The following is a 23,574-nucleotide window of genomic DNA, read 5'->3' as shown; positions in this document are numbered from 1 at the left end:
CCCTGCCGAACTGCACGCCATGTGCTGCACATAGACCCAACACAAGAGCCACAAATATCACATATCAGTGACACAGCAATGTAGTCACATATACACAGACACACAAACGCCTGTGCAAGCTGACACCGTGTAGGGAGGAAAGTTGCATTAATGATTCTTCCAGGCTTTACTGAGGCAGTTATCTGTGAATATGATCCAGCGGGGACACTAAGACCGAGGCAAAGCGAACCAGAGCCTAAATATGCTGCTTTGACCCCAGACTGCTCAGTCACACTATCCTGCAGTCGTGACACACCAGAGTGCTGGAGTCATCATCATGCTGCTGTCCGCCCTCTGTTAGCATCAAACTGACTACCTGATTATTATTTTAATGTGGGCTCATCCTTCATATTAAGAGCAACATTTTCTTTAAAGCCAAAGACGGGCAACATCAGTGCAAACAAGGTAGGTATTGTGCTGTTGCAACCCAAATGACCTCTGTGTGACCTTTATGGAAAAAACAAAACTACAAATTAATCTACAGTAAAAAGCTGGCAGTGGGTTGAAAATAACTATAAAACACAACCAGCTTTAGGTGTTATGCTCAACTACTGTTTGGAAAATTAAAGATCCTTTCTGCTCAAATATGTGTTTTTGCAATAGTTAGATTACCAGTCAAAACTTTGGATGCTAACAGGGAGAATGACCACAAAACATGGCAAAATTGAGAATGGTATGGACTGTGATGATGAAGCTAATGCTAATTTGTCTAGCTCTGACACAGCCGATCCCAGCTAGCTTGCTAACCAGCATTCATACAGAGATTAAGGCCATTCGCTCTAATGTGAAAACAGAACTGACTTTGTTGTGCTCAACATGTGACAAAGGAACTGATGAGTTGTTAGTACCCTTGGTTTCAGTGTAGAAGCTTACTGGTTCAAACCCCATCCCACTGCCACATTTCTCCATGTAATGTGGAATTGCATCAGGGAGGGCATCCGGCGTAAAACCTCTGTCAATTCAGCATGCAGGTTCATCTTGGATCTGCCGAGTGAAAGACAAAACAATGGAGAAGCCAAGGGACTTACTTAAAAAATTGGGGTTCATGGACACCTTTTATTCTCCACATAATCAGGGAAGAAGAGGGGAGTGGCCATACTAATATCTACAGCCCTCGCCTGACAACCAGTGTTCTGTTGAGATGTGTGGGTTTGTCGATTTATGCGTCCCCACCACTGATCTCTATATAATACTGGGTTCAGAGAACTGCGCATGCGCACATGCGGGGGGCTGGCTTCTCGATAGGGATGACATCTCGTCGGGACACCTGTTCTAAATTGGGCCAGATACTGGCCTCCATTTTTGAGTAAGAATTCCCACTACTAAACGACCAATATGAGAGCAGCACTGAAATTCCCACTATTAAATGACCAATAGGAGAGCAGCGCTCATGCCACATCAAAGTGGGGCTGACGTCAGCTTCTCGGCCACCAACCACCAATCACAGGCTAGGAGAGAGAGGCCGATATCTGGCCCAATGGGTTGCCACGGAGGCATGTCACTTCTGACGAAGTGGGCAATCTGAAGGTGAGAATTCATACTTCTGCAACTACCCGCCCGATGAAAACAAGCTCAGGCTGCACTGATTGTCTGTTGAAATCAGCTGGTTTTGTTTTGTCTCTAACTTGCTTCTAACAGCCAGCTGATAGCTCTCACTGCCTGAAACGATGAGATTTATACACCAAGCTGAGCTAAGTTGACTTTATTGACGAGTCTGACCCCTTTGAAAAGTGACCAAATTACATGTATTTGTAGTGAGGTTGGCAATGTTTTCATCGGGCAGAAATGGCCACCAGAGGGCGCTCAGTGTCAAGTCCGTGGCAACCCATTCAGGGCTGGTTATCGGGCTACTACAGCCCAGTCTCATGTTTTTTTTTTTCCCTGGGTTGAATATCTAATATGAGTGAAGCGTCGCGCAGCGACGTGAAGCTCACTCATGATACAGGGCGTCCTAAACAGGAAGTGCCAATTTTCAAATCCATAGTAAAACAGGAAATGTTCAAATGTCAAACACTTCCTGGATCGACACTTCCTGGATTGACAGACGAGATCCCATGGAATCTCGCGGGAACTCAGTGGCAAACTCACACTCAAACAGGAAGTGCCAATTTATCAGTCACAGTGAAACAAGAAATGTTCAAATGTCAAAAACTTGCTGAGATGGGTGGAGCTAGAGCGGAGGCCGGGGTTTCACTGGCCTCTCCTGAAATCTGATTGGACACAGATGATTGACATGTCACAGCACCACACATCTGGTTGAAAGAGCTGCATTTTGAAATCAGTGAGTCACATTGACTGCTAGGTTCCTCCTGTCCAGTAGTTTGTGCTGTGTACCACAAAAAGTTCTAATCCACCTTAGTAGAAGAAGAAAAAGGTTTGCTCCAGATTTGAACTGAACACGTCGTTTGAACTATGGACTTCTAATGACACCAAACTTATATTGGTGAGTAAACAACTGTATTTTATGCCAGCAATGAGGTCCGGGTTGTTAAAAGCAGCATTTCTGTTATGTGTCGACGCAGGTTGAGGAGCGGACCTGCGTCTGACGGAACCCAGCGCTAAAATAACCAGAAAGCGGTTCCAATAACAAAAACAATTTATTTTTTCACCCTCTGGTGCATAATAAAGTGTAGAAACTAAAACAGCGTCATTCTGGTGGAGTGAAGGCTGGCACGCTCTCCAGCGCCCAAAAGGATCGAAGCCCGGCGCTTCTGGACTCACTGTTACCGCCAAACACCCCCCCAGGTGGACACGACAAACCGACTCTCTGCGAAGGATAGAAGAGGTGAGGTAAGTCAGCAGTTACAACTAATATCCTTCAAAAGACACACACTATCAGCAACACATTCAGGTCTGTATTTTAAGCTTTATGCAAATGAGCAGCTTCTCACAACAGATGGAGGATCACTTGTCCGCACGCCACAGCAGTGAGAAGCAAGCTGCACTATTCTCATCACAATTCAAATATACTGCGTAACAAAATACCAAGTTACTATCAACAAGTAGTCAAACAATTAATCACCTCTGATGTGTGCTGACAGCATGTGTCCCTCACCCTTCCTGCTTCACAGGCTCGATGTGTCAAACCCAGGCGCGGTCCTCAGCGTCTCACAAACGAACGTCACAAGGTCGAGTTCCCGGCAATTCTGCTTGAACCATACATGGCTTAAATGCAGAACGCCATCTAATTATCTGCTTCAGCTGAAAGTCTTTAAGGTTGCATGTGAGCACCATCCACAGGTGCTGCACATGATGTTGATGAGGGTGAAGGACTCTTCAGCCAGCACCTTCTCCACAGACAAATCAGTTTTCATGCCACCTGGAGAGCAAAGAAAAGAAAAGAACACCAAAATGTCCAGCCACACCCCCCAACACACAACAATTTCTGCTTTAATTCGGGTGGTTTATGTACACATCTTTAACTGATTCGTTCTGCTCAAAGTGATATTAATCAGTGTAATCACCTGGTGGAGTCAGTGGCTGCAAAGACAACCTGCACCCTCTTGGCCCTTTCTGGAACAAGTTGCCCACCCCTGTTTTAGACCCCTGTGTAATTATTCAATTGAGCCCTATCTGGCTGCCTCTTGAAAATTCAAATGGGCAATCAGTTTTTTTTTTTTAAGCGTTAATGTCTGTGGATTATTTGTGCCAAATATGATGTTTGTATCACCATTTGCAGGATTCCACTCTAAATATTCTCTTATCTTCTGCACTATATATGAGCATATGTAAGATGCTGCTTCTCAGTGTTTCTCAAGTGCCCTGAAAGTATTGGAACACTTGGTATTTCACACATTTTAATTTCTTTATTCCATTTCAAATACATTTTTTTCTCAAATTATCTTCCTTAACTCGAACTGAAAGCAAATCTCTACAACTTGATATAAATTAATTAAAAATCTAAAATCCAGCTTCCTGATGAAGTGGTGTAGAGGAGGATTTTCTTAAAAAGAAGACCTGAAAGTTCAGCTACAATTTGACAGAAAGTACATTTGAGATGAAAGCCTAGATTTGATGTTTTGGTTAAAGAAACGTTTCTATTTCTTCATAATTGATGTAAATAAAGTCCAAGACATATTCAGTGACTTGGAAATGTTCATGTTTCTATCCCCTGACTTGTCTGAAGAAAACTGGCAATAAAACTGATTATCATTTACAGGTTTTATCAAGTTTGAGTTTGAGGAAGATAATTTTAGAAATTTTAATTCTTTTTTTTTTTTTTTTTGTATTTCTAGTATTTAAAATGGCATAAACAAATTAAAATGTGTGAAATTCCAAGTGTTCCAATCATTTTGGAGGGCACAGTATCCTGACCTTATGATTAGTGCAAAATGAGTGTGGTATTATTACTGTTTTGTTTAAGAATGTTTAATTTTCACTGTTGCTGCACTTTGTGTCAAATCATAGTCATATCGTTTATCATATTAATATGAATATTCAGTAAGGTATATCTTCTATTATACATTCCAAATCTAAAGTGGAACTCTACTAGTGTTTACTAAGGTACACCTAAATATCTAATATAGATATTTAGATATAAATACCTAAATATAGAGAGTAGAGCCACTTAGGTGCCTGGTCTTGAGAACCAGGGATGGTAGGTTGAAAAGCTTTTTTTTATCCCATGGGAACTCTCCCTACCCACCTCAGTGGCTCAAAAATATGGACAGCATGTATATAAGTGACATTTACATGACAATTTATATGATAATATTGAGATACGAAAATTTGCCCATATTGTACAGCGCTACTGTCAACTAGCTGAAAACTTTGAGTATTAATTTACATCTACATAAAAAAAATGGTTAAAGTGGCAGGAGGTTAAGAGGGATGTAATGGGAGGTGGGTGGGTGGGTGGGGGGGTCAGCTGAAAAGCAAAAAAGAAAAAATGCTTAAAAATGTGGGGAGTATTGGGGGGGGGGCTCCCCCAGAAGCTGAAAGGTTTTAGTTATGTTCATGTTCCCAAGAACAATTTTACAGAAAAAAGTCTGAAGGACCTAAAGGACATGGTTAGATGGTGAGGAGCTTTTACAGGCATGTGAGCGGCAAATAAAGAAAAATGCTTAAAACGGTGGGGGTCTGGAGGGGGCGCAGCCCCCTCAGAAGCTGAAAGGTTTTTGCCATGCTAATGCTCCCCTGAAGCATTTACTCAAAATAAAGTCTGAAGGACCTAAATAACATGTTGAGATGCTGATGAGCTTTGCTCATTCATGTCCGCGACATATGCATATTAAAGTACAGTTAACCTCCCAATTTAGGGATAAGGATGGAAAGAATATTCCAGATCGGATTCTTTTTTATCCCCTTAGCAGAAAGGCACAGGATAAGATACATTATGGAGACTGAACATGAGTTATTAAATGATAAACAATGTAAATAGTTTATAAGGAAAGAATTGAAGGAATATTTACGAATTAATGATAATGGAGTAGTATCATGTTTTATGGTATATGTGAAGTGGCTGCAGGTCAACTGACCATCAAATGAAGACCGGACTGCAATTGTGGACGAAATATAATGTATGGAAAAATTAACTTGATAAAAAATGGAATTCATATCTTGCCAGATGTAACTTTTTTGTGTAGATACTTCTATTTTTGCACTGATGTACAGCCCTGGGCAACTGTCTTCACTTCTTTTCTTTTTTTTCAGTATAAACTCTTTTTTCTCTCCTCGCTTCCCTTTTCGTCCTGAAAATGCAATAACAATAAAGTAAAACAATAAATGCATACAGGCACTTGCATGTTCTGACTGATCAAACCATAACTTATTTCTTAAATATGTTGTAGTATATTTTCTTTTCTCAATATTTGGCGGGGGTGGCGCTCTCGTGCCCTCTAGTGACCAGCCGCCAGGGTACCGTTCCTAGGAAATTCGGATCGACCATCAGGATTATGACGTACTGCTTCTTGTCTTCTTGTCTTCTACAGTATAAACTCGTATGAGAATTCGTATTAATGAAAAAGCTGCTTCAAATGAGTCATTTGCTACATGAAAGGTTTCACTCTAAACTGAGAGGAACCTGTGGAGCGCGTGAGGCTCCTCGCTGCAGGTCACGTGGTCAGAGGACACCATGTGGTGACGTCACTGGTCGTATAATTTCCACCCATTCTTGGCGAAGCACACGCGCGGACACTACTTTTGTGTCCATGCAGACCTGCAGTGTAAAGAGACAGAGGGAAGGAAGAGGGAAGAGGGGAGAGAGAGAGAAACAGAGCGAGAGAGTACGACGCGCGCTCAGACGCACGAGCTTACGACCGGAGAAGAAGACGCACTTTTTTTCCCAGTCCGGGACCAGCGGACCGGAGTCCTGCTGTAAAACCCCCCGGTGAGTCCCGACACGTTTGTTTTCAACTCACATGTCGGCGGTAACTGCGTGCCGGAGATGCGCCGCCGGAGCAGCAGTGGTTCTCTGCGGGGTTGGCAGCCGGGACAAAGTCCGCTGAGGAGCCGCTCCTCGGTCACCTTCTTGAATGCTGTGCGTGCGTGTGAGTGAGTGAGCGTGTTTGTGAGAGTCACGGAGAGGCTGGAGGAACACGTCCCCCGTCTCACGGACCCTCACGCACATGCAGGATGTCCGCGGAGCGCCGGGGAGTCCCGCTCCAGCTCAGCACGACTTCATGACGCTCTGGGCCGCCTCGTCATGCGTCTCCTGCCCGAGCCCAGCGCTCAGTCCCTCCGGATCTTGTTCCTCTTTATCTTCGTGATGGGGGTGGCCCCTTCCCCGGCTCTGACAGCCGGCTGCCCCGACAGATGCGTGTGCGACGATCAGCTGGTGGTCCAGTGCGCCGGCCAGGATCTCACTGTGTTCCCCAACGACCTGCCCCTCGCCACCCGCCAGCTCATCATCTCCAACAACCGCATCGGAGACCTTCCGGCGCTGCAACTCAACTACATGTCCGATCTGGTGTATCTGGACTGCAGCAACAACTCTTTGACTGAGATCTCAGAGTCTACCTTTGGGAACCTGCGGAAACTCGCCTATCTGGACTTGTCCTTCAACACCCTGGTCCAGATTGAGGACCGGACTTTCGGGCCTCTGGCGTCTTTGGTGATGCTCCGGTTGACGGATAACCAAGGTCTCAGTGAGATCCACCCAGATGCCTTCTCAGAGAACGTAGCTCTGCAGGTGCTGGATGTGAGCCGGAACAACCTGACGGTCTTGAACATTAGCGCCCTGATCGCCCTGCCGGCTCTGAGGTCTCTGGGGCTCAGCGGGAACCCCTGGCGGTGCGACTGTGACACGGAGGACCTCTGCCTCTGGGTGCAGATAGAGAGCTTCAAGTTTCAAGGTGAGGATGGACACAGACCACCATGGACCATAGGGGCCAGGTAATAAAGGGATGGCTTCAGTTCCAGCAGCAGCCTCTTATTGCAGGTGTGGTCCTGGTAGAGAAGTTAATGGGATGGCTTGGTCAGTGTAGACATTTGTCTCCACAAAATATGGTGGAAATCAGACATAATGACACAAAGAACACTTATTAATAGTAACTAATAACACCAGTGATCCCTAACAGAGCTCTGACCCATTGCATGATGGGAGTGAGACACCTCAGGATACTAAATTCAGGATAATTGAGTTTTAAGTGAGAACAGAGAAGTGTAGCCCAGGGGGCTCCTGCCCACTTTAATCCATCCTTGAGAGCATATTGAATATCATTTGTGGTCCCACTGACCACTAGATGTCACTATTGTAGTGTTTGGACCAGCAGCCAGTAGATGAAGTAGTCGTTTTGTATTGTTTTTCAATCATTGTGAAATTAGTGTTTTTATATTCATGGTCAGCAGTTGATGGAAAAGCAGAAACTCTGTTTACTTCAGTAGCTAGCTCTGTTGATGGCAACAGGTCAACTGAACTTTTACTGTTGACAGCAGTGGAGGCAATCTTCTTCTTTTTGATAGATAGAAATACAACCCCTGGCAAAAATTATGGAATCACCGGCCTCGGAGGATGTTCATTCTGTTGTTTAATTTTGTAGAAAAAAAGCAGATCACAGACATGACACAAAACTAAAGTCATTTCAAATGGCAACTTTCTGACTTTAAGAAACACTATAAGAAATCAAGAAAAAAAGATTGTGGCAGTCAGTAACGGTTACTTTTTTAGACCAAGCAGAGGAAAAAAATATGGACTCACTCAATTCTGAGGAATAAATTATGGAATCACCCTGTAAATTTCCATCCCCAAAACTAACACCTGCATCAAATCAGATCTGCTCATTGACATTGACCCTATGTCATGAAATTGACCCTATGTGTCTTTTTGCAAGGAATGTTTTCACAGTTTTTGCTCTATGGCAAGATGCATTATCTTCTTGAAAAATTATTTCATCATCCTTAAACATCAGAAAAGTGTCCAAAATATCAACGTAAACTTGTGCATTTATTGATGATGTAATGACAGCCATCTCCCCAGTGCCTTTACATGACATGCAGCCCCATATCATCAATGACTGTGGAAATTTACATGTTGTCTTCAGAATTGAGTGAGTCCATATTTTTTTCCTCTGATTGGTCTAAAAAAGTAACCGTTACTGACTGCCACAATCTTTTTTTCTTGATTTCTTAATTTCTTGATTTAATAATTTTTCAAGAAGATAATGCATCTTGCCATAGAGCAAAAACTGTGAAAACATTCCTTGCAAAAAGACACATAGGGTCAATTTCATGACATAGGGTCAATGTCAATGAGCAGATCTGATTTGATGCAGGTGTTAGTTTTGGGGATGGAAATTTACAGGGTGATTCCATAATTTATTCCTCAGAATTGAGTGAGTCCATATTTTTTTCCTCTGCTTGGTCTAAAAAAGTAACCGTTACTGACTGCCACAATCTTTTTTTCTTGATTTCTTATAGTGTTTCTTAAAGCCAGAAAGTTGCCATTTGAAATGACTTTAGTTTTGTGTCATGTCTGTGATCTGCTTTTTTTCTACAAAATTAAACAACTGAATGAACATCCTCCGAGGCCGGTGATTCCATAATTTTTGCCAGGGGTTGTAGATGCTCAGTTCCTTGTAGCTACTTGGTGTGTAGTTTGTGCTGGCGAGGGACAGGTGTTCTGCAACGCACTGATGTTTGAATCCTCTCTGATTTGGCCCAAAAAAGTTGGTCAACATCTGTGCTCTGTGAACTCACCAGAGGTTAGTGCGGTGAATTTATATCCGCCATTTTTGGTCTGCGACAGCCTGGTGTCAAGTGATCACACAGCAAACACCATCATGGACTGATGAAGCAGATTTCTATCTCCCACATTGTGGTGAGGGAAGCTCGTAAAGCCTCAAGTTTAACTGCCCAAAGATAGGTGCACCAAGCTTGTGGCATCATATTCAAGAAGACTTTAGACTTTGTAATTGCTGCCTAAAGTGCATCAACAAAGTATTGAGCAAAGTGTGTGAATACTTATGTACATGTGATTTCTTAGTTCTTTGTCATTATGGGGTGTTGTGAGTAGAATTTTGAAGAAAAAATGAATTCACTCTGTCCAGATGGTTAATGATGTTGTTGAAAAAAGCTGGAGTCTTGTGGTCCCATTAAGGACAGGATAATGAGTGTGTGTATGATCTCGCAGGCCGGGTCCTGTGCTCAGGAAAAGGTGACGAGATTAGCAAATAAGTTCAGGGAGCTGAGAGGAAGACGACGTTCAGACAGCCGGCCCCTGTCTGTTCTTATCCACAGTCATTTTTACATCACACACTGTGGTGTCCTCTCCACGGCCACACACACATTTATGTTACACAGTCATAAGAAATATGGTGTTGTAGCTTTTATTTGGTCACATAAAACAAGCTACACTCTGGTTATTTAAATACAGTAAGTTTAAAATTCTTATTTCCTCATTGCACTGCACTTTCAAGATCTGCAAATAAAATCATTTATGTTGTTGATTAGTCTACATATTTTATCACTATCTGGTTAGTATTCAATATTTTACTAAATGTAGGAAATGCCTTTGTCTTCAAATAACTTCAAAGATTGTTTTTGGTAACCACTCAAAAAACACTTTATTTCATTTTTTTTCTACTTTGATTTGAGTTTACACCAGTTTTCCACTGATTTATAGCTGTTGGAAACCAGTTCAAAACAGTTTAAAATGACCAACAATGTGTTTGACTCCAGCTGATACATGTTGAAGTGCAGTAACTGGCATCACAGAACATTTAACTTTATCTTAAAAGAGTTTGAAAACTGTCAGATGATCTCTGATTAAAGAATATTAAATCCAGTTTAAAAAAGTGATTACACCATTTTACTATTGTGTAGTGTAATTTCAAACCTTTATCTAGTTTAAAGTACTGCAAAAGTTGTTTGTAGAGTTTAAAAATAGTGGTTTTTTTTTGTTTTGTTTTAAGTAAAATGAAAAAGGAGTAACTCATCAAATCTGGGAAACTGGATTAAGTCAGTTATTCAATTCAGTTATTGATTAACAAAATAGCTCATGATATTTTATTCAACACCTAAATGACTAATTAACTAATGGTTCAAGCATTACTTTAACAAGTGTGTGTCGGCTGACTGTTTGTGATATTTCTGTAGAACATAGAATGCTAAAACAATGACACTTTAAAATCTTAAGCGTTAAAGTCCTCTGTGCAGCACGGTGGTTAGAACTGTTGCCTCACAGTTCGTAGGGCCCAGGTTCATTTCCGTCATAGGCTCGAGCCCTCCCCACCCCCGAGACCCTTAATTTGAATACGTGGGTATAAAAATTGAATGAATGTTGGTCGGCACAAACAGTGATTTAGGTTGTATTGTCACTTAAAAAGCAGCTACAATAACCAGTTTAACATAGATTATGGGGTTGAGTCAGTGTGTCAGTATACACCCCCCCCGCGACTTGTGGACAATGGCAGTGCATGAAGGGGTTCTGTTCTATGTGTCTGTTCCTCCCTCTCTGGGTGCACAAAATAAAATAGATTGGATTTGGACCTTACTTGGTGGAACGGTTTGAGGGGTCACCAAAGGACAACGTTCTGTGATTTTGACGAAAAATTGTCTTAAACTTTAAGGTCACAGGTCAAGGTGAAATTTTGGCCCAATGCTTGTATGTATACAGGATCCATGGAATGGCTATTTTGAGGAATGGGGATTTATCGTCTCTCTTGGTCACATGATCTTTGAGTAATTGTAGGAAGTCAGACGAATTTAAAATGTCTATTTTGAGGAACTGGTTAAGCACACAACTGGTTATTATGAAACACTAACATGAAGTCATACCTTCCTCTTGGTGATGCCTGTTCACCTTGAGTAACCTTGAAAGGTCAGGCTCTTTAAAAATGGCTATTTCTAGTATACTGCCTTAAAATATACACATATGGTTGCTACGAAACTCTGATGTGAAGTTAGACATCACCTTTCTATTGGCCACATGACCCTTAACATGAGTGACCATGAAAGGTCAGTCTCAAGGTCATAACTGTGTAGTGAGACCATTGATTTAAACACAGTGGAAGGGATGTAGGATAAAATGTTTAATTTTGCATCGAATTGATTGAATGTTAGTGTTACACACACGTTTATGTAATAATATCACTGAATCACAAAAAATAATTTGCATAAATCTGTTGCCCTGTCTTGAGTGTCCCTTCTACTTTGTTTTGTCACATGTGGCCTCTGGTCGGGCTGCAGGCGCTATTAGTCTGTCGAAAGATTCCAGCTGTCGCTACCTTTCAGTAACAACGTGAATCAGGTGCATGTAAGCTCATGTGACTCATGTTAAATCTACACCATGAAAAGAGACTCACTCATAAAGCAGTAATTATTTAGTAGCTTCAGCAGCTGGAGGCATGGACACTGGAGCCAATGCACAAGGCCAATATAAGATGTTAGTTTAGAATTATTTAGTCTTTTATGTCTTTCCAATCTTTGGTGTTTCAGTTGAAGAAAAACAGTGAAATGTCATTTTATTAGGAGTTGGTGTTAGTGCAAATATTTTGAAATACCACACAAAGCACTTCACAGGTTAAAATGCAATAATAAAAACATAGATAAAACAAAGGACAAGGTTAACAATTGGTCAGTTCTGAAAAGCCTTATCTTGACACATAAATGTTGGCTTTACACTGTGTGTGTTTTGGCCATTTTTCAGATGATTTTTCATTTGTGCGAGAATTTTTTTGGACTGAGTTTCAGGTTAATCGCGCGTCCTGCATCGTGTAGTGGAGTAACAAGCTTTAACATCTCACGACCACCTCTTGCTGCTGAAGAGCTACAAAGCATCCAACCGCAGAGCTGTCTTGTAATGTTCTTTTGTTGTTGTTGTTTTGTTTTTAAACTTAATTTGTAAAAAAAAAAAAAAGCCATTTGCAAAGCCAAAAAGTTGATTTGACCACCATCTGATATAACGGGTCAAAATAAATAGAACACTGCCATCTACTGGTGCCCAGACGCTTAGTACTTGGGGTGAATACTGCCATGAACACTACTGGCCAGTAGATGGCAGTAGCGGCCTTGAAAACTTGCCAAACAAAATTCCAGATCATCCGTCTGCTACATTTAAGATGCGTGGAATTTAAACGCAAATACAATAACGTCTATAAACCCAGAGAATATATTCATGAGAGTTTTAGGCACTAGAGTTTAATGCTGCTGGAGCCTGAACAGAGTGTCTGAAATGCATTTGTCCTGTTGTGAATGTCTGAGATTACCCTATGCTACCCATAATGCATTGCTGCCGGGCACAGCATGTGCTCACAAAACCTTAAAAATTAGCACATTACTTTAAAACGAAAACATATATCTGATATTTTCACTTTATAAAACTTCAGACATGACTATTTTAAATAACTTGTCCAAAATAATGTAGGTTAAAATTTGAACCATAAGTTAAAAATGTATGCCTCTGGATGACTTGGGTGATATTGGGCTTATATCAGTATGGCGTTAAAGGAAGTGATTTTTTTTGGGTCACCAGTTCTCCTTTGCCTATAGAGGGTAGAGTAGTTTTTTCTGAAAACAGTTCTTTTCTGTTTGCAGAGGGTAGAACAATATACTTATTAGGAAACTTTTAACAGGTAGGTCTCAACTGCTTTTAAGTTTTAAAAATGTCTTTCACTGTTCCGCTTGGTTTACTACGTTATCGGTCTAAAACTTATCGGTCGCCAATTCATCGGAAGATAATTAGTCTGATGATGGTTTTTAAAGTTATCTAAAAAGATAATCCGATAATGAAAACATTATCTTCGATAATTACTGTTATCGGATTATCGGAAGTGTGCCCACCACTGTTTAGAACTAGAAATTGGGGGGGGGGGGGGAACAAAGTGCGAGGCCCGCAGGGCCGACGCTCATAGGCCAGGGGTCTGGGAGCGGCTTTAGGCCCCCAGAAGCCAATGGTTTCTAGATAAGCTCAGATGCATTCTGAGCATCCAGAGCAGTAATTTTAATGTTTTGAGAAGACCATAAAGTGGACACCATTTCACTTATGCAATTTGAAACTGTGGATATAAGTACTTTATTCTGAGAATAGCCAGCATTGATTTTATTAACATCCTGGTGTAAATAAGGTATCACCACATGTGTAGAACTCAAAAAGAATGATAGGTTGAGTTTTCATTAAAAAACAACTGCAATGTGGTAAAATGTATTCATAAATATGAAAGAACAGGCTCTTAATAATTATTAACTATTGCATACTGTATTTTTTTTCTCAAGATTTGTTTTTGCATAAGTTTGAAAAAACAACAGATCATAAGTTTAGGATAAATTACTTATGAATTTAATTTTCGAAGTGGCACCAATGACAACACTCATACTGAACATAATTTCGCTTGCATAGACTGATTTTGGAGATCAAGCAATAATTGCAGATGGGCTTTCTGAGGTCCCAGATAGCTTTTCTGATTTCCTTTTCTAACTTTCAGAATTTCGTAAATTAGCATATGGTCCATTGATACTTATGTGTAGACACTAGTCCCTAGAAGCAACTATTTTTGGTTTCAAATCTGGGCAAATGCAGTCCCAGAAAATTCTGAATGTGACAAACAAGAAACAGGTGTTGTAAACAAGTCAGTGCTGCTAAAAATACAAACTTGCAGAAACAAAGATACTATTCTGACATGGTTTTGCACATAAGACTGACATGGTTTGCACATAAGACTGGCATAGCATGTTTCAAGTACACACATATATGTCAGAAGGTGGGGGGGACATACCATATTCTGTCCCCCCTGGTTGAAAAGGTGGGCAGGGGGGGAATGTCCCCCTATCCCCCACCAAATTGCGCCCATGTTATTATGAACAAGAAAATACAAAATATTAACCAAATGGTCTCATGATCTCATCTAACCCCCCTGTACATACCCCGTGAAGTCGAAACCCCCCAAATCATGCATTTTTCATTCCAAAATGCTGCCTGGCAATGACAAAGAGCCTATAAACCAATAAAGAAAGCTATTTTAGTCACATTTTCTTTTATAACACACAAAAATAATATTACAGCAACATTGATATATAAAATATATTTATCAGGATGGGGGTTTCTCTCTCAAAGCAGGTGAAATCTTGCATGGTGCAGTGAAGTGTGTACTTAGTCTAGTATTATATTAATAGTGCTTAGTTCAGTAGCTAAAACAACTAAGACAATGTGTATTTTTCTTAATCTGTTCATTTCATCAGAGGCATTAATAGAGCAAGGGAATTGTTGTTATAACAATTTTAGACAAGCTGATCATGAGTCACTGCAGTTTAAAAATAGATCTGATAATAAAAGTAACTGCTCATTGTTTTAAATGTGTCTGGTGATTTAATCAGCTGCTGCACATAAAGAAATTGGAGTCACCTGTTCACTTGCCAGTGTATATATTGTATCAGTGAGGAGTGCATGTATTGCTTTGTTTGGAGTAATTCATTACAGCTTATGCAGTTCTTATGCATAAATATATTTTACTTAGAGAAAGTAAATTCTGAAATATCAAAATTGTCTCTCAGTTTACTCTCAGAGTACAGCTCTTCAAAACTTTGTAACAATATTGCGTTGATGACTGAATTGCTAATTTTATGATACCATGAAATAAAAAATAAGATCAGTAATCTGTCTTTTAAAGTTGATCCATTATTGTGGGGTGTCAAATATTGTAAATACCAAATTTGAGCTTTATGCTTCCATTCAGAGCTGATACATTGCTTTCTGAATATGCAAATACAGGTTCAAAATTGGTTTGTGCCATGTTACGGTACCCTACTTTGCAATTTTTTTTTTAATTATGAAGGCATTTGAGCTAGATAAAAAAAAAATTGACATAAAGTTGGTATATCAGTATGCTCTCCACAAAAAATTGTAAGTGTCTGAGCACTTGTCCACATGGTCAAATCATAAAGAGCCTGGAGGCCTATTTTTGACATTCTACGATCATGTTTGATTTTCAAGAGTCAATAATTCAAAAATCCTTTAAGTTATGACCACAATGTTTTACACACATATAACTAGTACCCCAGATATATGTATTGTACAATATGAAGATTATCCACTGAATCCCTTCTTTAGTACAGCTCTTTGAAATTTTGTAATTTTTTGCAAGAATTGCCAAACTGCCATTTTTGTGATGCTACAGAATGAAAAATTAGCTCTGTATCCCATTTTTGAAATTTACTACTGTATGTGGGGTGCCCAAATAGGGTGTATTCCAAATTTGAGCTTTATATTGGCATTTTTAGCTGAGACAATGCCTTTTAAAAATGAAAAAAGCTCAAAATGCATTCGCGAGTGAAAAATAGGATTGTGGGTACCCTTATTTAAAAATTTTTATCTAAAAAACACTTGAAATTAAGGAGACATATTTTGCATGTGTTCATCAGACATATGTAGGTACTTGCAAAAAAAAATAAAAAAAATAAAATAAAATAAAAATAAAAAATCATGAGCTACAAGTCGGTGACCTGGGAGGCCCCTGATGATTTCACAAGGAATGACCCTTGAGCAAGACAGTGAATCCCAAATTGGTCCCAGACCTCACCTGATAGAAATGGTTAATACGAGGAGAAACACACACACACAAATACACATTTAAGAAACATAAGTCCATTTGAATTGAGATTGTGAGTTTAACTTAATAGCATTATAAAACATTTGAAATTAGTCAAACCTAACTTTTGTAGTTATCTTTTTAACCAGGTAGTAAGCAAAACTAACCTAAAAGTTAGCTTTGATAACCACTAATCTGTTAAAGTAGACCTTCATTGAAATAAATGTAGTCAGATCTTTGGACCAAAAAATAACTTACATTTACACATAAGATCCTTCTGAATGTAGTAAAGTAAATCTGGAAGCCCAGATCTGTCATTCAACGGAGAAATCTTCATTTAAAAATGACAAATTTACAGCTAACATTTAGCCCTCCGCAAAACTGTCCCTCTCATCATGGACGCTGCCGAGACGTCACGGAGAAGACCCTCTCTCCCAGCATGCATTGCGCGCCAACTGTAATTTGTGGATTTACGTCAGTTTGCATCTGCACCTTTTTCTTGTCTTATACGGAAGGATCTACTTTTTTTAAAACTTCATATTGTCTTGCGGCACGTTTGGTGAGTAAGCATTTCTTTTATTTGTGCTTGAAAATTATTTTGGGGGACTTTTTCATACGCCCGTTTGATTGAGTGGTGTCGCAAAGAAAATCTACTGTCTTTCGCCTCCGGTACCATCGCGGGATATGGAGGCGAGACCCGCAAAGAATCCCATTCATTAAAAATATTTAAACCTCTCTCAGCATCCATGGAGCTTTGGGCTCCGATTGCCGAGACGTGTGGTGCTGTGGATTTTGCCGCAAGAAGTCTGTCCTTGCAGCAACAGGTGTACCGGCCGCTTCGCATTAAAACAGCGAGCGTAATCTCAGGACTTGTGCCAAGTGTGCTGCAGCTCCATTCAGTAGACAGAGAGGTGATGCCGGTGTTGTGCGCTGAATCTGGCACAACACCGGCTGCAAAGCAGACACGGGCGGTGTGAGTGGCCCGCGTCGGTGGTTAATGAGCTCGTTAACGAGCCCGCAGACTTAATAAGCGCAGCGGAGGCAGAGAGCGGGAGAGGAAGAACGGCGCCCACTGTCGATGTCGTTACTGATCTGAGCACACAGATCTGTATCTCACATTCATTGCAGCATACTTTTGGATGTTGAAACAAGGACGTGTATAAGTAACATTATTAACAGATAAAATCAATTTCAATGCGGGATCGGACTGACGGCGGGAGCGCGTCGTCTTGTCCCTGACGTCATGGAAATGATACGGCTGTACAAACTGTTTACACAGAGGGCTAAATTTTAGGTGCAAATTTGTCATTTTTAAACGAAGATTTCTCCGCTGAATTACAAATTTGGGCTTCCAGATTTACTTTACTGCATTCACAAGGGTCTTATAAATACATATTAGCTATTTCTTTCTGAAATCTGACCACATTTATTTCAATGCAGGTCTACTTTAAGTGAAACGTCAACTGTGATAACACTATACCGCTAAAACATTTAGCTGAAGGTACGATAACAGGTAACTGCAAACTTTTATTATTTAGTTTTGACTTGGGTTTTGGCTCTGAAATGCCAATAAACAAACTTAAATAGTTTAAATTTAAATGTATTGAAGCATGAGCGTAGAGGCTCCCGAACAGGTTTCAATAAAATGATAATCAAGATGTAAATAAATAATTAAATCATTAAATTAAATTAAAGAGTAGTTTGCATTCAATATTCAGTTTATTCACAGTATGGAAACTATCGAAAGAATAAGAAACATCAAGAAATAAAAATTGACATAATACAAACACACGGCAAATATTCCTTCATTTAACCTCATTACATTATCTTATTACTTTATCATTATCTTATTACAGATAATATTAGATGATATGGAAAATATTAATAATGTTAATTAAAGCATTTACTCTGGCTTGACTTTTGGCTTCTCAGTCGCCTTGAGGTGAAGCTTGTTGCCTCTGTATTATGTGTGAATTTTGTTTTTTTTTTTTCTATTTTTTTGTTTTTAGTGTACAAGCTGCAACAGGAACAACACTCATAGTTTTAGGGTTTAAAAACATTTCTGACCATTATTTAAAATAATGTTAGCAGAATTACATTTAGTGGAAGCTAACTGGTCCGGTCATGGTTTTCTGAGTCAGCTGAAAATATATAATCCACCATTGAAAAAGCTAGCTTTGCTAATTAGCTGTAAGCTGTTTACCGATAGTTGAACTGTGCCCATTCTGAGCCAATTCAAAACATCTGTGAGGCTGCTTTCTTTAGAGTTTTATGTTTTCTCAAGTTTTTCTTGTTTACCGTGCAGTAATGCTTTCATACGAGGCTGATGTGACCTAGCTTTAGTGCTGTCAGTCACTAAATAGAGGTGGGCGGATCGATCCTAATATCAATACCAGCGCCGGTATTGATATTGAATGATCCTTGTTTAAAAAAATCGATACTCAAGCTTTTTTCTATCCCGCACGCACTGACTGCTGCGCACGCAGATTCATCATCTACTCTCTGTCTGTAAGAGCAGCACTGCGCTGTGTCACACAACACAGAGCAGCACACCCTTGTATTGTGGTTTGTCAGCCCTCTACCTCAGGAGATTTTGTTTCAAGTTGTGTTGAGTGATATTTTTTAAACAAAAATGTTGATTGTGATAAAGTATTTTGTTGTCACGTACAATGTTTGGTGAAATTCTGTCCTAGGTCTTTTGGATCCTTTGAATCTATGAAGTTTAAATATGAAAAAGTATCGGTATCGATATCGGCGATACTGGGCCCATATTTACTTGGTATTGGATCAATACCAAATTTCCCGGTATCACCCACCTCTATCACTAAACTCAAAGTGTCGAATGAGATAAGTGATGGGATTAAATGAAGGAATATTTGCTGTGTCTTTGTCCAGAACAGAAAAGAGTGAGAGCTGAGTGAAAAATAAAGTTTCTTTAGCAACGGCAAAGAGAGGAACAAGTCAAACTCGCAAAACTTGAAGATTAGTAGTAAATGTTGCATTGCAACAAGTGATTCGGCTGCCTTTGGGAATTCTAAGTAATCTCTTGCTTTGAAGACTGCTGTTCGGAGAAGCTCTTATATAGAAGATGTGAAGCTGAAAGTTATGAGCGCAGTTTTAGGTTTGCATTGGTGACGAGCACACTTCGTGTTTGAAGTGTTTTTTTGCTTGTTTAAAGCACTTCAAATCTTGGGTACCCCTAGAAATCATGATCCTCAGAGAAAATTCTGTTTGTTTATTCTCTTGCCTTGCATCACTGGTCATGGTGGGATTGTAGTATAGGTCATCTCTGACAAATCATTTAACAAATTGCATAGACTATAAGATTGGCCTGGGCTGCCAGTGTTGGTGTTGGGATCCTGGTGTTGCGCGAAGTCATTCCTGGCTGACTGTCTGGATAGATGACAGCATCGAGGCAAACACCCAAGGCATAGGGGCATGTAAGGACAGGGATTAAATATTCATTAGAAGAGAAACAGAAGTTGATGAGTTTTATGAGAGCGAGAACAAAGAAGTCTCCATCTCGCCAGTTGATTTGTCTTTTAAGAGGTTATACTGTAAACACTGGATTTTATATACACGCAATATATGCTCAAAGTCCCTCACTTCTGTTTGTACATGTAGAACCTATTTGATAAAGAAAAGTTATGTATGAAATGGCTCGTTTTACACCTTGTCTCTAGCTGAGGTCCTTGTTAATAATAATAATAATAATAATAATTTATTAATTTATATAGAGCCAAATCACGAGTAATCGCCTCAAGGCGCTTCACAAACATTTAAAAGCAGAATAAAATGAAATAAGATTAAAACACAATAAAAAAAAATTTAACCATAAAAAGGTAAAAGAAATAAAATAAATAAAACGAATAAAAAAAGACACACAATCATATAAAATACTAATGATAAAACAGGGAGAACAAATGTGTCTTCAGCCTAGCTTTAAAAGTCTCCACAGAGTCCGAGTTGTTCTGGGAGACACACCTGCTGAGCTACTCTGCCCTGTCACAGCATTTTGTCATTACTTTGACCTTGCCACTACTCCTTTTCATTTAAAGCGACAAAACAAAAAGAGTGTTTTCAGATTTAGAAGCATTTATTTCTCGGTAGCTTTTACATAGTACTGTATATGAGAAACATGCTAGATTTACACAGAAACGAAGCGGTTTCTGAGCGGATTCCGCCATGTTGGATTAGCAACCAGAGAGAAACTAGCCAGTGACGTCATGGTGCCTCACCACTCTGATTGGCTGTCACTGTGGCCTTCCTAGAATCCCCTCCCCCAGTATAGTAGATTTCATGCTGTTAGCTGTATGAAATAAAAATAAGAAACAGAATGTGACCTTTTGACCTCTTAAAATACATCAATGTTAGGCATCTTTGAACTTGTCCAAGGTTTGTGTCCCAAGAATGTTTCCTGTAAATTTGAAGACCCTTGCAGTAACAGGACTGGACGTATGCTGAACACAGACAGACGGAGTAGTACCTGATGGCCATATTTTGGCCTTGGGTAAAAATCGAAAGGCCATAAACTTTAAAACACTTCCACTTGGCAGATCTAATGTGATTGTGGCGTCTCTAGTCCATTTTATATAATGACCATGTCATTCTGAAATTACATATTTCATCTTCCATTTTTCCCCTGTGTCTTAAAGTAACAAAATCACCTGTACTTGAGATTCCCTTTAATGAAACATGTATTTTAAGAAACGCAATGCCACTTTTGTTTAACTCTGTTTTTATCATGCAAAATGAATGCCAACATTAAACATACAATTGCATCGCATCAAATCATACAAAATTAAATTGTACTATTGGTTGTATAAAATACACAGCCTCTGAATTGTATCATGTCCCATCTGGATACAGACTGGATCATCTTATAAGGGAGAGATGTGCACTTCTAATTTGCACATTTCAACAAATCAATGAACAACAAAGCAAATAAATAGGCTTAAAACTTTCAGCAAACAAAGATTTTCAATTCATTTATGCAGTGACAAATCATAACATACAGTAGGTTATATCAAAGTGTGATAGACAAGTAAAGCCCCACCCTCATTTTCACTCCTCTACAAGGTTGTACTGTATAACCTTGACAAATGTTTGATGATGTAATGTACCAGGCTTGTAGCATGTGACAATTCAATACAATTCAATTTATTTCATTTATATAGCACCAAATCACAACAAAGCTGCCTCAAGGCGCTTCACACAAGTAAGGTCTAACCTGACCATCCCCAAGATCAAGCACACAGGCGACAGTGGTAAGGAAAAACTCCCTCTGATGATTTGAGGAAGAAACCTCAAGCAGACCAGACTCAAAGGGGTGACCCTCTACTTAGGCCATGCTACCAACACAATTGACATTACAAATATACAGGAAATTTTGGGAGTCCATGCTGGTGTGCAGGTGATGTCACACCTGTAGTATAACTATATCACCACCTTGACCCTGGTGGAAAACCTGTTGATGGTGTCACGGTATGCAAACAGTGTTATGGGCTTCACAGAAATGCAAGTGATCACCAAAGAGTGGCAAGGGTCGAAATCTCTCCTGGGGTGCATATCTGTGAAAGTGAGAAGTTAGAGGTCTTTAGGTTCAAGACCTTTAACCCGCCCAACCAGCAGGCATAATGGCGACAGTGGTAAGGAAAAACTCCCCAAGCATTGCAAAAAGTGTATTAACTAGAGAGCAAAAGGAAAAACTGACAGATTATGGAGCACTTAACAATCATCTTTGTCCTAGATCTGCTACTGAAATTCATTAATACATTCATTATGACAAGGAGGCACCCATTCAGTTTCATACAGGTAGAAGAATACATTATTTATGAGCTGGACTCTTTCATCTGGTGCAGAGTTACTTATCAAATGCAGCCGGCCCACTTGTGCAGCGTAGCCCGTGTGTGTTTTTATGTCTGTGCATATTTTTCAGCATTTGAAACAAAGACTGAAGTGTTTGTTTTCAATATGACCACCTGAGGCACAGCAGAAAGGCAGCTCAGGTGTCGGAGTGTGTGTGTGTGTGTGTGTGCATGCTTTCACATGGCTCTACTGCTATACAAGCCAAGAGATCTGCATGGGGGCTGGTGTGTGTGTGTGTGTGTGTGGGGGGGGGGGGGGGGGGGGGGGGGGGGGGTGCTGGATGAAGATGACAGAGCAAAATTCAGATAAATGAAACCACCAGAGGACACAAAATGGTGAGGCCAGAGAAGAAGAACACACAAAGGGAGGCTAAATGTTAAGGTGCCAGAATGGGAATGCAAAGTGGGAGGCAATAAGGGGAGTGAAACTGATAAGATGACGTGATAGCGCCGAGAGGAGCACGAGCTGTTGCTTTCTGACCTTCACTCTCTCTCTCTCTCTCTCTCTCTCGCTGCTCATCCCTTGCCGGAGGAAAAAGGGATTATATGAAAAAGTGATGGAAAGGATGATGTGGGAAACTGACTAATGCGAGAGAGGAGTGTGAAGGCGTGTGTTATTCAGTCCTACTGGATGTCATTGAGAAAAGGTCAATTATTCTTAGTCCTGGCAAACCCCAGTATGGTGTGTTTAGCCTGCTAAACGGCGAGCTAAAGAGCCAGTTTACCTGACAGTCAATTTAGCTACGCTGTAAAAAGGTCCGACAGTCTCACACTGCATTTTGTTTATTTACAGACCACATAGATTAAAATGGTTCATTTGCAAACAGTCTGAGTCTCCCAAAGTAATCACTCATTTGACATAAAGTTATTTCAGCAGCAAGCAAGGGTGCAGCAAACAGATCTAATGCCAACAACATCAAGCTGTCACCTTAGGACACTGGTTAGTGTTACAACCATACAGCAAGCACCAGGACCATAAAGATTTGGAAGTTTGTTCTCCTGCAAAGGTATCGGCATTGCATCACACCTCTGTCCACTGACACAAGCTGTTCCCAGGCATTTCCTGATCTCACAGGTTGAGGACTGACAAACAAGTGAAACTGTGGAAGCAAGGGAATGTCTACAATGCCAGCAGTTTGGCCACATTTGTAACAGCGGAGTTCAGGAAGTCATTGAAAGACTGGACATTAGTCTTGATTCAGCACCATCACAAACCATCAAGCACTCTGTTTCCTATAACCCTACCCAACACCAAGTGGGAGCCTTTAACATGCATACACACACACACACACACACACACACACACACACACACACACACACACACACACACACACACACACACACACACACACACACACACACACACACACACACACACACACACACATCTACAACCCCTGGCAAGTTGTTTAATTTTGTAGAAAAAAAAAGCAGATCACAGACATGACACAAAACTAAAGTCATTTCAAATGACAACTTTCTGGCTTTAAGAAACACTATAAGAAATCAGGAAAAAAAATTGTGGCAGTCAGTAACGGTTACTTTTTTAGACCAAGCAGAGGGAAAAAATATGGACTCACTCAATTCTGAGGAATAAATTATGGAATCACCCTGTAAATTTTCATCCCCAAAACTAACACCTGCATCAAATCAGATCTGCTCGTTAGTCTGCATCTAAAAAGGAGTGATCACACCTTGGAGAGCTGT

At 40.2% G+C, this 23,574-nt stretch overlaps 1 protein-coding gene across 1 annotated transcript in view; it reads left to right on the top strand.

Annotated features, from left to right (window-relative positions):
- Nucleotides 1-6,471: 6,471 nt before the first annotated feature.
- LOC117518149 (leucine-rich repeat-containing protein 52-like) overlaps nucleotides 6,472-23,574 on the top strand; it is a 95,996-nt gene continuing 78,893 nt past the window's right edge. The window contains exon 1 of the mRNA XM_034179209.1: nucleotides 6,472-7,331. Coding sequence (XP_034035100.1) covers nucleotides 6,683-7,331 — 649 coding nt within the window. The 5' untranslated portion in view covers nucleotides 6,472-6,682. The remainder of the gene's footprint in view (nucleotides 7,332-23,574) is intronic.

This window comes from Thalassophryne amazonica, chromosome 10, assembly GCF_902500255.1.
Source record: "Thalassophryne amazonica chromosome 10, fThaAma1.1, whole genome shotgun sequence".
In the NCBI taxonomy this organism is placed as follows: Eukaryota; Metazoa; Chordata; class Actinopteri; order Batrachoidiformes; family Batrachoididae; genus Thalassophryne; species Thalassophryne amazonica.
Note: the sequence above shows the minus strand (reverse complement) of the source record. Positions and strands in the feature narration are given on the sequence as shown.